This window comes from Canis aureus, chromosome 7 (genome assembly GCF_053574225.1).
Source record: "Canis aureus isolate CA01 chromosome 7, VMU_Caureus_v.1.0, whole genome shotgun sequence".
NCBI lineage: Eukaryota > Metazoa > Chordata > Mammalia > Carnivora > Canidae > Canis > Canis aureus.
Genome location: NC_135617.1, coordinates 69,109,366 through 69,123,569, shown reverse-complemented (window position 1 = coordinate 69,123,569; position 14,204 = coordinate 69,109,366). Strand labels below are relative to the sequence as shown.

The following is a 14,204-nucleotide window of genomic DNA, read 5'->3' as shown; positions in this document are numbered from 1 at the left end:
CTGGTTCAAGGCCACATCCCTTATGCCTCTCTTGGTGCCTAGAGAGAGCCATCTGGCCAGGCTGGGAGAAGGCAGCAACGCCACCCAGCCTGGGCATAGAAGCAGAATGTCAAGCTGTTTAATCTTCCTGAGCCTCAGTTTTAGCACCTGTATAATGGCGGCAACAGCATCACTGATCTGGTAGGAGTGTTGAAGGATCTGAGAACACATTTGCATTTAGTCCATGCTCATAAACTCCTTTTCCTCATTTTTTTTCTGAGGCTGCTGAGGAGTGGGGCTTACCTGGGTTTCAGCCTTGAAGAAAGCTGACAAAGTCCATGGTGCCCTGCAGCCATGCAGCATGGGTAATTGGCTCAGGGCACGGGGGTGCCTGTCTCCTGGGCCTTCCAATTCGTTGAAGAGATTTTCCCTCGAAAGTTGGAAGCAGAAGAGGCTCTCCTCCCATTCTAGGCCTGCCAGGCCTCCTGGCAGCAGAGCTTGTGGTCAGCAGGGCCTGGAGACCTGATCCTGCCAGATGACCAGATGTACTAGTAGCTGGGTGACTCTCCAGGAGTGGTCAAACACTGTACACCAGGGCGCCCCTATATGTGACATGCGTGGGTCAATCCTGGTTGATACAGCCGGGGATCAATCCCAGTTTTATGCTGTCTGGTCAAAATTACCGCGAAGTCCCCCCTTTTACTCTTAAGTGGCCTACTTGCTTGTAATAGCTGGACAAACCTATCCTACAATCCAAGAATTCCTTTCCTAGGCACTACTTAGCAGAAATTTGCACATCTAATCACAAAGACATATTCTGGAACACCCACAGTAGTACTATTTGTAATAACCCAAACCAGAGTCCATCCAAATGCCCTTCAACAGAACAGATACATAAACTGTGGCACATTCACACCATATAACTATGCAGCAAGAAGAATGAATGTCAGCCGCATGCTACCACATGGATGAAACTCAGATATAATGTTGAACAAACCCAGGAGTGTATCACCTATGATTCCATCCACGCGATGCATGCAAAAGGGGAAAGTACAGGAAGCTATTAGAAGTGGCAATGGTGGTGACGTGGTGGGGCTGGAGATGGTTTCTGGATCTGGGTGCTGGTGACACAGGGTGTTCCTTCTACAAAAATGCATTGAGCTGATACAGGGTTGTGCATTTTCTGCACATACAGTTTTCATCAGTAAAATGTTTACTTTAAAAAGTATCCCAGTTTGGGCAATGGTTAAACTATTCTGGTTTCTCTTCTTCCTGCCTCCTCCCACTACCTTTTATGTTGGGCTGGACATACAATGTTAATCAAACCTCATCCCCCGGGCTTCTAGAAAACCTCAACTAACCCAAACACTACATGGAACCATTGACAGTGGTCTTCTCCTCTACTCTTCCAAGAGCTAGCCGTAGATGACTCAGAAGAGGTATTGAGAAGCGCATATGCTGACTGGAGAGATGTACTGAGACATGAATCCCCAGGGAAAGCTAAGAGACACCCCAACCCACTACAACCTCTGCATTTCCAAACTTCGACTGGGATTGTCAGTCTCCCGCTACACCACTTGGCAAGGCAGGGGACGAACTGGCATCCATCAGGAGGAATTGCAACAGCTCAGGTGAAAATGAACTTAACCTGCAGCTGTCCTGAAATACAGAGTTGATCGGAACTCCTCACTCCGTGGACATTCCTGTTGGGTTCCTGAAGTTGGCTGGTTGTCCTTGTGGAAACTGCATAACCCAACTCTGACAGTAAGAAAATGTTTCCTAAGGGGAAGACCAGTTCTGACATGATGGATTCCCCTGGGACTCCTCAGGCCTTGACCAACCAGGTTGATGCCCCAGGCTTAGAATAGCTCTTTCTTGCTGCTCCTAATTCCCTAGTTATCCAAATGCCATCAAGACCAGCTCAAGGCCTACTTCAGCCCAGCTCCTCCAGCCAACTTACTTCCCTGACTATTCTGAGCTCCCATCTTCTCTCCCTCTGTAGCATGAGTCTCTGTTTAAAGGCCTGACTCCCTAGACATAAGCTTCAAGAGCACAGGGAATTTTACTTTGTTCACTGCTTGTACCCCAAGAGTTTGGACCAGCTCTTAGTACCTAGTAGGCTTTCAATAAATACTGACTGAATCAAAGAGTGCACTTGGCCTCATGGCATCTCCTGGGTCGCTCCTCAGCTTTCTCTGGTGTGTTCTTGGTTCTGATTCCTCTAAATATGAAACTTGCTGGAGCAAGAACCATATCTTATTCATCTTTTTCTCACGACCACTCACCCTTCTGCTTAATACTTACTGAAAAAGGAAGGACAGAAAAGGAAGGGAATTCAGGGCATCTTTAATCCAGAAGGCAAGGAGGTCAGTGGTAGTTCTGCGGATTGCAGGGGCGAGGGGAATCCTGAAGAGGAGCAAGCTATCGTATTTGCCCCCAAGTGTATTTATACCTGCCTCCTTCCAGGGAGGGTTTGAGGTGGCTGACGAGAATACCCGCAGGACAAGGTAAAAAACCAAGTCGGTGAGAAAATCAGGACGAGGGGAAAAATAAGGGTAGGAAAAATAAGATCAAGTCGGCTAGTTAGAAGTGGGCCAAAAAGTTGGCCAAGTTTTCCCACAGCCCCTGGAGGCAGAAGTCCCTCTCCCTTCCCCAGGTCCCTCAGGGAAGGCCGCAGGACACCGGCCAAGCGCGCAAGGCAGGGCTGCCCCAGGTAAGCTGCGTCCCGGGGAGGGGCCTCCCAGGCCGTGGGCCCCGGAGCTCGGCCTGGCGCCCGGCGTCTAGGGGCGCGCGCGCTTCTGCGAGGGCCACCCCCGGGCCAGGCGCGGGGCCCGCGTCGCCGGCGGGGAACCGTGACCTGACGGTAGTGGGGCAAGAACTGAAGGCTCGTTCTTCCGCTCAACGCTGCAGAGGTTCTCGAGCCACCTCAAGGCGTCCAGCCAACCCAAGTCGCGGCCTACTAAGCGCGCGCTCCGCACGCAGGGCACAAAGATGGAGGGAGCCGCGCGCCTTCCACCCCGCCCCGCCCCCACCCCGGCTCCAAACAAAGGGGCAGGCCGCCCCTCCCCCAGCCTCTCCCAGGCCTTCCCCTCCACCCTCCTCTCCCCTCCGGTGACTTCCTTTCCCCTCCAGGGGCGGCCTGGGCACTTCGCAGGAACTCCGTTTCACCTGGGCGCGGGGCGGGGAGCCGGCGCGCGCAGGGCGGCCTCCGGGCCCACCCCGAGCCCTGGCGGCCCCAGGCCCGCGCGCCCTCCTGGCTGAACCCGCGCCCGGGGCCGCCGGCGCCTTCCCGCCCGGGCGCCCCCGCCCCCGCCCCCACCCGGCCGAGCACGTGCTGCCCCCGGCCCCGAGCGCCGGCCCGCCGCCCCGGGTGGGGGCTGGGCCCATCCCGCGCTGCTCCCCACCCCCACCGGAAACATTCCTGAAACATTCCTGAAAGTAGGAGGCCCGGCCCCTCCGGCTCCCCACCCCGCCTCCTCTGCGGGCGCAGGGTTTTCCTGGCGGCCCCCTCCTTCGCCCGCTCGCCCCCTGAGGAGGGGGCTGGGCTGGGGCCTCGGCCGGCCGGGGAGGAAGGAGGGGAGCAAAGAAAAACATGAGTCACAGCCGTGTGTCACTGGGCCGCATTGCATTTCCCTGCATCACGGGAGGTGTGGAGGGCAGCCGCGGGGACCAGGGGCGGGAGGTGCGCCCGAGGAGGCCCGGACCCGGCCTGCAGGGCGCGCCGCTCTCGACAGCGCCCTTTCTTCTCCCACCGCCCTCCCCGCCATCTTTCGACTTTGGCTTCCTCCTCGTCGGTGCAACAAGTCTCTGTGGCGCCGGGCGGGCCAGGCGTGGCGGGGACGGCTCGCGTCGACCCAGTCCCTGCCCTCAAAGTGCTTCCAGGCGACCGTGGGCTCACGCTTTCTCGTTCTCCTTCGCAGCGGAGAAGGCTAGGGCACCCAGTGGGTAGGCGTATCTCCAAGCACCACGCGAGTCCCCTGGAGGGACGAGTCCACCCTCGGGTTTACCTGCAAGCGAGCCAATCGTTTGCTTCGCTTGGAGGCTGCACCTGGATGACGGCTCACTCGCGGCCATTAATAAGCGAGAACTCGGGATTTCACAAGTTTCACGTTTGGATTTCACAAGACTTGTATTTCACCAGTCAGCCACACGCAGGTTGGCACTGAAATGCACATGCTGACACCTGTCCGCCCAGGGGAATCTGCGAGCCGCGAATCTGGGCGCTGGGGCGGCGGGTAGGCCGCGGAATTCTCCCGGGCGCGTTCCTCCCCGCCCCCGCCCGCCCGCGCGGATCCCGCGGGCACTAACGCCCGCCCACACCCAGCGCGCCCCGCGGGCGCCGGGCCCACGCGCCCGGAAGGTCCCTGGAGGTGATCCTCCCAGGACCGCCCCCCCGCCCCGTTCCAGGCTGTGAGGACGCCCTCCCCTCTCCCCCCGCGGAAAGCTCCTTGGCGTTCCCACTCTATGCACCCTCCCCGGGCTCCCGGCCCGGGACAGTAGAGGGGATCGTGGCCTCGGGTTCCCAGCCCAGGCCTCCCGCGCACCCCTCCCGGGCGTCAGCACCCACCCGCGCGGCGGCGGCGGCTGGCGGGCGGCCGCCCTTTTAAATCCCCGGGCTCATTTGCATGGCCCCGCCCCCCACAGTGACACGGCTGGCGCGGGCGGGCCCGTCCCCCCTGCCCCTGGGTCGCTCTTTTTAAGCTCCCCTGAGCCGGGGCTGCGCTCCTCTAATTGGGACTCCGAGCCCGGGCTATTTCTGGCGCTGGCGCGGCTCCAAGAAGGCGTGAGTTCGCGGCCCCTCCGGTGGCTTCTTTTTTTTTTATGTATCTATCATTTAATTAAATTATTTATTTATTGAGGCCGCGCACGGGCCGTGCCTAGCTTCCTGCCCCTCGCCATCCTTCGGGGGAGGGCGAATATTTTTGTCCCCCCGCCTGAATGTGACAGATAAATACCCCGCGGGGGCCTGGGCGGCGAGCACGCGGCGGCGGCGGTCTCTGAGCGCCTCTGCTCTCTCTCCCGGTTTCAGATCCGCATTTGCTACCAGCGGCGGCGGCGGCGGAGCCAGGCCGGTCCTCAGCGCCCAGCACCGTCGCTCCCGGCAGCCCGGAGCGCGCACCGCAGGCCGGCGGCCGAGCTCGCGGTGAGTCGTCCCCGGGGCCCGCGGCGGCGGCGGCGGCGGAGGAGGAGGGGGGCGCCCGCGCCCCCGCCCGCACGCCGCCCCTCCTGCGAGCCGCCCGGGGCTGCAGCGCGCGCCTCCGGCTTTATTCCCAGGCCGGGGCTGCGCGAGCCGGCGGCGGGGGAGGGCCGCGCGGCGCGGGGGCGGGCGGCGGGGCCCCGCGGCGCGGGGAGGGCGCCCGCACCCCTTCCCCCGCGCCGCGGGTGCCCTGCGGGGGGCGGGGACCCGGGAAAGGCGCGCGGTGGGGGAGGGGGCGCGCGGCTGCGGCGAGCGCGAGTTGTGCACCCGGCGGAGCCCGGTGCACCTCGCGCGGCCGCCGCTCCCGCTGGAGCCCGAGCCCGAGCCCGAGCCCGAGCCGGGGCCCGGGCTGTGGGGGGTGGGGAGAGGAGCGGGCTGCGGCGAGGCGGGCGAGTGGGGGGCCGGGCGACCCCCGCAGCCCGGGGAAGTTCTAGAAGTGAGGGGGATGGGCGGGAGCCCCGCAATTCAGCTCTGCTCCCGCTCGGCCTTCCTCCTGGTGCCCCCCTACGCAGAGGAGGCCGAACCGCGCGGCCCTGGGTTTGGGGCTTCACCCCGACCCCACCTCTGGCCCGGCCCGCGCCTCTTCAGCCCCCGGGGCCGGGCCTGCCCTCCGCCCCCACAAACAGGTTTCTCTGCTTTGCAGGGCTCTGTTGGAACTAGTCCCTCTGACTCCCCGTTTCAATTTTTTTTTTTTTTTCTGGAGCTTTATTTTGCGGGGAGGGCGCGGAGGGAGGTGGCTTTCTTCCTCTACCCCGCGCCCGCGCGCGCCAGGTTTCCTGCCCCAAGGCGGGCTTGGGTGCCCCCTCTGGCAGGAAGTGGGGCCGGGTGCACCCGCGTGGCGGTGCATGCGGTCGGGGTGCACCAGTTTCCCGCGCCTGCGAGAGCAGCCCGTGCCCCTCCCCCCGCGCGCTCGGGCCCCTAGTTTCGTTGGCTGACCTGCAACGGCCCGGCCCAGACACTTGCAGAGTCACCCTGGGGCCGGGTCTGGAGCAGGGGGCGACAGAGACTTTAATCAGTCTCCAGGAGGGTAAGGAAAGAAAAGTCCCGGGCTAGAGGGGTCGCCGGTAACAACCTCTCTTTCCTCACCAACTTGCTGTGTGACCTTGGGCAACTCCTCAGGCCTCTCTGGGCTACTTTTTTTCCGGAAAACAAGGGAGCCCCATGATGATTTCCTAGGGTTGTGTTCGTAGACTCGTGTGCATTTGTGGAAGACCCATTGCATGCACGGTGTGTGGAGGGGCAAGCTTGAGGCCCAGAAAGGCTCATTACAGACAGAAGGATTCAGGTTGGGCCCTAAACATGGCTTCGCCAGCCAGGCTTCTGATATTCAGAAACAGGTGGAAGAAGAGACAAGCCCTCCCGAGAGAGGGCTTCAGGCCTTCATTCAGTTCCTGGAGGCCTGGAAGGGGAGGGAGTTGGAGAGTGGATTAAAGGGGTCCCCAGGAGTATGAGGTGGTGGGGGGATCTCCAGATGATGCAGGAACTTTCCCGGAGACCCACCAGGATTCCCAGGCATGCTGGGCCCAGGCTTTCTGGGATTAGGGGCTGGCTTGGCCCAACTGGAACCCCCTCCGTGAGGGGGCCTTCTGCAGACCTCATGTGAGGTCAGTGCTCATTTAGACTGATTAATTTTGATGTTTAGCTTGAAGGGGAACCTGTGGTGTAATATAAGATTCTAATCACTGCCTGTAATTACAGAGCAGGCCAAGCCACTAATGACGGAGCAGGATAAATCACCAACCACCTTGTTTAAAAGGGTCTTCAAGTCTGAAATATTATAAAATAGAATAATTACCAAAGTCTCACCGTCTGGAGAATCGTGATGCTTGAGGATGGGGGCCTCAAGCCCTCCAAAAATCACAAGTTTGCAAAAAAACTTTCTTTTCTCTTGGCTAAGTTAAAATTGGAAATGTGTCTGAAAATCTGAAATAGGTGAAAGAAAAGTCATTTTCGAATATTCTAGTTCTCATTTTGATTGAAGTGAGGACTTTATGTTGACGCATTTAACTATGATCTTGACTATGATGATCATTTAACTATGATCTGGTTTAATCTTTGACATCAGTTTGGAAGAGGGAGTTGGGGTAGATGTCTTCCCATTACCCCATTTTACAGATGGAGGTCTTTTGGAAGTGTAGCTGTGTGGGCCCGCCCTTTCCCAAGGGCAACCAGGGATCTGTTACCAGGGAGGTACAGAGTCCTAGGTCTCCCGGGTCTCCTGTCTCTGCAACTGGAAAGACAAGAGGGGAAATGGGATGGGGGAGGGGAGGACCCTCACTGTGTTTTAAGCCTCTGGAAGAGCCGCCCTAATCCGGGGTGCAGGTGCTCCTTGCAGTGGGAGGTTTTATGTAAACTCAAAATTAGTGGGGCTGATTAAACCCAAAACGGCCTCTAAGAAGAGGGAAAATGCTAGAAAAGAAGCTTTGAGGACCAGCTCTGCCAGGGCTGGGGGGGTGGGAGGGAGGGAGGGCAGCCAGCATCTGCTAGAAGGATCCATCTCAGTGGAGAAATTCTGCCCCTCCTGAAAGCAGGCATCAAAGAGGAAGATTTTATTTGACTCCAGGTGGGTGGGGTGGGGATAAGGGGAAAGGGCTTTGGGTTTTCCTCTCCTACTACAATTTTGGCCATCTTCCCCCTTCCCAAACTGTTCCCAGCCTTGAATCCCCAAGGCTCTTGCCCAGGGAGAGCAGAGAGGAGACCTAAGTGGTGGGGTGGGCACCACCCCTGGCCAGGTGATTGATGTGGAGTGTCGCAGTTGGTCCTGAGGCTTGGGCCGTGGCAGATAGGCAACTCTGTTGGCCAGGTGGGGGGGTACTGATGGCCCTGGCTGTCTGGGGCTGATTGATTCTGCTTCCCTTTCCTCCCCTGTTGACTGTGAGCCATTCAGGCTTGCTTTTCTCTAAGAGAAAGGGCAGCTGGCTAGACAGAGGGACCTTGGGCAGTGTGAGGACCCCCCAACCTACACCTCCGTCTAGGTGGCCTCACCTGCAGAAATACATCTGAGCTTGGCTGTGCCTCTTGAGCCTGGGCCCCGTGGGGGTGGCAGGACAACAAAGCACCCTTCTGAGCAGGAGATAAGGAGCTGATTAGGGCCAACGGCCCAGCCCCACCCTGTAGCAGCCTGCCCGGGCTGGGTAGACACCCCCCCCAACTCCCCATCCTTTTTTTTTTTTTTTTTAAGGCTTTTTTTTTTTTTTTTTAAGATTTTATTTATTTATTCATGAGAGACCCACACAGCGAGAGGCAGGGACCACAGGCAGAGGGAGAAGCAGGCTCCATGCAGGGAGCCCGATGCAGGACCTGATCCCAGGACTCCAGGATCACACCCTGGGCTGAAGGTGGCGCTAAACCACTGAGCAACCCAGGGATTCCCCCTCATCCCATCCTCAGCATGTCAGGAATCCTGGGTAGCCCTAGGAGTAGGCAGGGTCCTACAGTGCATTTGGAGGGTGGAAGTGGTGAAGGAGGTAGGAGGTGGCTGAAGCAAGATGTCGTGTTTAAAACAACTTCTCCTGCTTCCTAGCATCCCAGCCGTCGCTCCTCCACCTGCTCCAGAGAGAAGGGAAGATGAGCGAGTCGAGCTCGAAGTCCAGCCAGCCTTTGGCCTCCAAGCAGGAAAAGGACGGCACTGAGAAGCGAGGGCGGGGCCGGCCGCGCAAGCAGCCTCCGGTGAGTCCCGGGACGGCGCTGGTAGGGAGTCAGGTGGGTGTCCAAACCTTTGCTCGGTTTACCCCCTTTGGGTTAGGGAGGTGCCACGTGTCTGAGCAAGTGACAGCTGGAGTAGAGGGCTGCAGAATCCATGCTGCATGTCGGTGTGCGCTCACTCCAAACATGCACCCCACACATGCCAACCCTGGTCAGCTCCTGAGACCCCAGGAGAGAAGTGGGGGCTGAGAAATTTTTTTTGGGGGGGGGGGCGGGGCTGAGAAATTTGAGTGACCCCTGAGCCCATGCCAGATAATCCAAGCCAGAAGTGACCTCATGCTCACATCCTGGTAAACTACCCACCCTTTATGTCCAGGCTGTTGTGGATAGACCAGCATGTTTACAAAAACACAGTAAAGAGGAGTTTACATATATGTCTAAGTCCTGTGTTTCTAATCCTTAGGCTCACGGCACATACTTGTCTGTCCATTAGCCATAAAAGTTACTAAATACTTAACTGTCAACTCCGTACTTCCTTATCCCAGACCTATAACAAAGCTTGTGGGCTGCACCTGTCCACAGGCCTGGCTTCAAGCGGCCCTGGGCCCAGGCACCACTCTGGCTCCGTAAAAGGAAACGGAAGCCCAAGAACAGAAAATGTGGGGAAGTTGTCATAGGAGTGGGACTCTGGGAACCCTGGTGCTGGCCACCACTGAGGTTCCACAGGGTTAGAAGGCCAGCCTGGCCCCTTGGGGCACCCTAGGGAGCATGGCCTGTGAGGCTGTCGGGGGAGCACCTGTCACTTGGTGGAGATCTTGGATTCTCTCGGAGGGGCTGCAGGGGTGAGGGCCAGAGGCCAGGGGTCCAGGTCAACCCTTGCTCTTTGCTCCGTGGGCCTCAGGCTTCTCCTACCTGTAGGATGGAGAGCACGGGAGGTACTGACTGCGGGGAGACATGAGCCCTGAGAAGTCAGAGTGGTGGGCTTCAGCTGCCCCTGGCACAGCCCACAGTGTGGAGGGAGTTGGTCTTTTTGTCTCATTCCCTCGGCCTCCACCTCTTGCTAGGTAGCTGGGGTCTGCAGCCGGGTGTCTGGGTGGTGGTGGGGGGTGTTTTGGGTTACTGGACCATAGTTCCAAACAGCCTGTGGGCAGCTACCCCGAAACCGTAGCTGACCTTTACTGTCCAGCTTCTGTGCATTATGCAGCAGCTTTTTATTCCGTCAGGCTTAGTCAGGCTTAGTAAATTTCACCGGCGACTACGGCAGGGATCTCTTGGTTTCTGACATCCGGGCCTGATTTCCCTCCCTGGGACAAAGCCTGGAGGGAGTTTGGTTTGCAGGTAGTGGTTGGAGGCTCCCTCTGGTTGGGGGGTGTTTATCCTCTTCTGCATTCCCCCAGGGGCTGGGGCGTGGTATTGGCCCAGTGGGGGACACTTCTGCACCCTTCCTTGAGGCTCTGATGCTCTGTGAGGGAAGTCTTCTCACCATTTGCAGTTGAGGAGACTGAGTCCCAAGCATTCTGGGTCTTGCCTGAGAGCTTAGGGCCCATTGGTGGCAGAGCTGCCGGATGGGTTTTTCTGCCCTATGACCCCTTTCCCTTTTCTGGTTTCTTGTCATTTTGTTGTCACAGGGAAGCACGGGAGGGGCTTTGCAAAATAGAGCGAGAACCTGGGTCTGGAGGGCTTGCCTGCTGTGGTGCCTGTGGATTTCTGGGTCAGGGTGATGGCTGGCTGACTTGGGGTGGAGGGGAGAGCTGTGTCTCGAAAGGGGTGGGGCAGATGGCATCTGTGTCCGATTATCCCACCTGCCTTTGCAGAAGGAACCCAGTGAAGTGCCAACACCTAAGAGACCTCGGGGCCGACCAAAGGGGAGCAAAAACAAGGGTGCTGCCAAGACCCGGGTAAGGATGAAGGAGGCACGGGTGGCAGTGGGTCTTGGCTAACTGGGGACAGCAGGGCAATGACTGACTCCTCACTGGTGGGCACTCAGGCCTGCACAGGACGATGGGGAAATCCAGTTAGAAGCCCCATAGCTCTCCTTGTCTGGAGAAAGGTGAATGGGGAAGAGTGAAGGGGTAGTTCCATCACTCCCTAGGCTGACCATGTTCCGTTCCATTCCGGGGTCCCCTGGATCCCCAGAGAAATGGGGCCAAGCAGGGTAGGCCAGATTTACAGTGGCATCAGTCTCTCAGAGAAGTTGTTTTGTTTTTTATTTTATTTTTTCTGAGACACGACTCATATCCTCTGAGTCATGGGTGGAGGAGGGAGTGGGGGGCGTGTGTGTATATTGGGGGGGGGGTGCAGTGTGGCTAGCCAGTCATCACCAGCTGGCTTCGGGTGGGCCCGCAGGCTGAGGGAGTCCCAGGCTGCCCTGAGCAGAGGTAGGTGGTTCGGCCCCTCCCCATCCTGGTGGGGCACTGGGCATCCGGTGAGCAGTGGTAGGGATGTTTTTCAACTTAGTGGATCTTTTTCTCTGACCATCTAGAAAACTACCACAACTCCAGGGAGGAAACCGAGGGGCAGACCCAAAAAACTGGTAGGTGAAGGGATGGCGGCGGTTTCTTACTTCCTGGGAGGGTGTTTAAGAATGGGTGACAGATTAGTCCTGCGTGCTCTGCCTGGGAAGATGGCTTTGCCCAACCTGAGCCAGGAATCCTAGTGGGACATCATCATTCTTTCTACCCAGGCCTGGAGAGGGAGAGGATGTGCGTGTGGCCCAGGGTCCTGGCACCCAGCCCACGGCTTTTAAAGGGCTGTGTCCCTGAGAAGTGAAGGGTCCTGGGGACAAACCAGACTCTGACCCCTGCCCTGCCCTGGTGGGTTGGGGCTACTTCTCTTTCCTCTACTCCTAGAACAGACTCCATTTCTAGGGGGAACTTGGAGGTCATCTAGTCTCCCACCCCCGGGCCCCATTATAGAAATGAGGAAAGAAGACTATGAGCATAGGGTGAGGTCTGTCCTCCCCACGCTCTTGGGTAGCGAAGGAAGCAGCAGCAAAGGAGCTCAGCCCTGGGGCAGGTGGGTAGTGCTCTGTGGGAGCAGAGAGGTGATCCCACTCAGCACTTCAACTGGGACCATCCGTTTCTGAGCCCCCCACCCGCCCCCAACACCTGTTAATGAAAGAAGGTAGGCGGAGTCCAGGAGGCTGCTTCTAGGGCCTATACTGAAGTTAAGGCCACCCCAGCCTGCTCTTTCTGGCCTTTTCCTACCTACCCCACCCCCCAATCTGATCTCAAGGCCTTCATTCCTCGAGCTGAGCCACCACCAGGGTGAGGAGAAGGAGTTAGGGGGTGCTGGCCCGGCCCCAGGAGTGAGTAACAGGAAACAAGTTGTTTTGGAGTTTGTGCCTGGCACGGGGGCCGCAGGCCCATGTGGTGTCCCGACATTCCCGCCCAGTGAGTGAGCCCCGGCGGCACACACTTCCCCTTCCTCCCCGCCCTGGCCCGGGGTCAGTCCATGGCCCATCAGCTGCCTCTGCGGGCCAAGGCCACCTGGTTCCCCAGCACTGCACCCAGCACACCCCGCAGCCGCCCCTTCCCGCTTCCTCTTTCTGGCCACCTCTCCCTTCTCTTCCTGCAGAGAGCCACTCACTTCCTCAGGCTGCAGCTCAGTGCCACACGGGGCTCTGCGGGTCCCGCCATGTCCACCACAGGCCCGGGGGCCTAGGGGGCCTGGCCTGGTGCAAGAGCAGCATGTGTGTGGGGATTTTTTTTCCCTCCCTCTAAATTCTTCCTTTTTTATGAATGAAACTGGGCCGTGGAGGTTGCTGAGTCACTCACACACTCAGCCTTGACTCATCCCCCTTCTGGAGAGCCAGGGAGCCCGGGGAGGGGTGGGAGCGATCCTGGCCTGTGCCTGCCCCCTTCCCCCAGTGGGGGGGGGCAGGCCTGGCCCTCCCACTGACTGCCCTGTCCACCTCACAGGAGAAGGAGGAAGAAGAGGGCATCTCGCAGGAGTCCTCCGAAGAGGAGCAGTGACCGCACCGTGCCGCCCGCTCCTTCACCGAGGGGCAGTTTCCTTCTGGGACTGGACAGCTCCGCTCCGCTCCCACCGCCCCTGCCCCTTCCCCCAGATCCACGCCTCCCCGCCACCCCCCTGCGCCTTCACCACCACACTACACAGCACACCAGCCGCTGCGGGGCCCCAAGGCCCGAGTGGGGAGCCGTCTCCTTTGGTCTTGGTTTCCAGTGACCCCTCCACCCACACGCACACTTGCCCTTCCAGACAAGGCTGACTTCCCACTGCACCGTATGCCCTGCCCCTGCCGCATCCTCCTGCTCAGTGGTGGGGACATCGCTGACCGGGCTCTTGGCTTTGGGGGGGGGAATCCCTTCTGCTTCCCCTTTCTTCCTCTGGCTACCCACTAAGGGGCCTGGGAGGGCTCCCCTGGCCTTAAAAGGGGCCCAAGCGCCCATCTCATTCTGATCTGCCCCACTCCACAGCACTGGCAGCAGCAGGTATGGCCGGTAGGGAGGGGCACTCGGCCCCAAGACGCCCCCCGACTGACCTGTGTTTCACTAGGTGCGGTTCACACCCACTTCTCTTCCTTCCCACTTTGCCTGGTCCCTGCTCTGGGTCAGACAGCCCCCTTTGGGCACAGGAAGGAAGGCAGGAGGGGTTTGAGCCCCCCCTACTCTAAATGGGCTCCAGCCCACCTTCCTTCCTGGAATCTGTTGCAGTGAGGGAAATGCATTCCCCCCCTTTATCCAGGTGAGGCTCAGGAGGTCCACGGTCCCTGTGGCAGCCACCTGAGGTGGGCTAGAGCGCCTGCCCAACCCCATGCGCTTCCCCCTCGGCCTCAGTATCCCCTTTCCTTACATGGGGCACTGATAACAAGGAGCTAGCCTTGCCCACTCCCACCCTTCTGCTCCTCCCCACCCCCCAAGGTTCTGGTTCCATCTTTTCCTCTGTTCACAAACTACCTCTGGACAGTTGTGTTGTTTTTGTTCAATGTTTCCATTCTTAGACATCTGTCATTGCTGCTGTGACCAGCGCCAAATGTTCATCCTCATTGCCTCCTCCTGTCCTGCCCACATCCCCTCCTCCGAGACTCTTAGGGGAAGGGCCCCAGGGCAGAGCAGGCTGGGTTACCGATTACCCCAGTCCCAGGGAAGGTGGGGCTCTGCCCCTAGGATGCTGCAGCAGAGTGAGGGGGGGGGGCCTGTATAGACCGTCAAGGGTGTAGGGGCCACCTTCTCCCCCTGTTCTGCTGGGGAGGAGGTAGTCATTATTTGTCCCAGCCTGGGGCCCCCCCATCTGGTTTCCTATTTGCAGTTACTTGAATAAAAAAAATATCCTTTTCTGGACTGGAGTCTTCCTCTGGTGGGCACCTGGGGTAGTTGTGAAAGGTGTGTGGAAGCCAAAGATCTAGTTGAGGGGGTGGCTT

General features: G+C 58.8%; 1 protein-coding gene across 5 annotated transcripts; it reads left to right on the top strand.

The window, feature by feature from the left end:
- The first annotated feature begins 4,603 nt into the window (after nt 1-4,603).
- On the top strand, nt 4,604-14,124 carry HMGA1 (high mobility group AT-hook 1). 5 transcript variants are annotated; one of them, XM_077904370.1, is made up of 6 exons: nt 4,604-4,762; nt 5,009-5,122; nt 8,700-8,845; nt 10,636-10,719; nt 11,304-11,358; nt 12,745-14,124. In XM_077904370.1, exons 3-6 carry the CDS (start codon nt 8,744-8,746, stop codon nt 13,050-13,052), a joined length of 549 nt encoding a protein of 182 aa, XP_077760496.1. In that variant the 5' UTR covers nt 4,604-4,762; nt 5,009-5,122; nt 8,700-8,743; the 3' UTR covers nt 13,053-14,124. The 5 variants fall into 5 exon arrangements, with proteins under 5 accessions (XP_077760496.1, XP_077760494.1, XP_077760497.1 ...); XM_077904368.1 differs by having other exon boundaries at nt 8,700-8,878; XM_077904371.1 differs by having other exon boundaries at nt 8,700-8,878; nt 11,304-11,354; nt 12,742-12,933.
- Nucleotides 14,125-14,204: the final 80 nt, after the last annotated feature.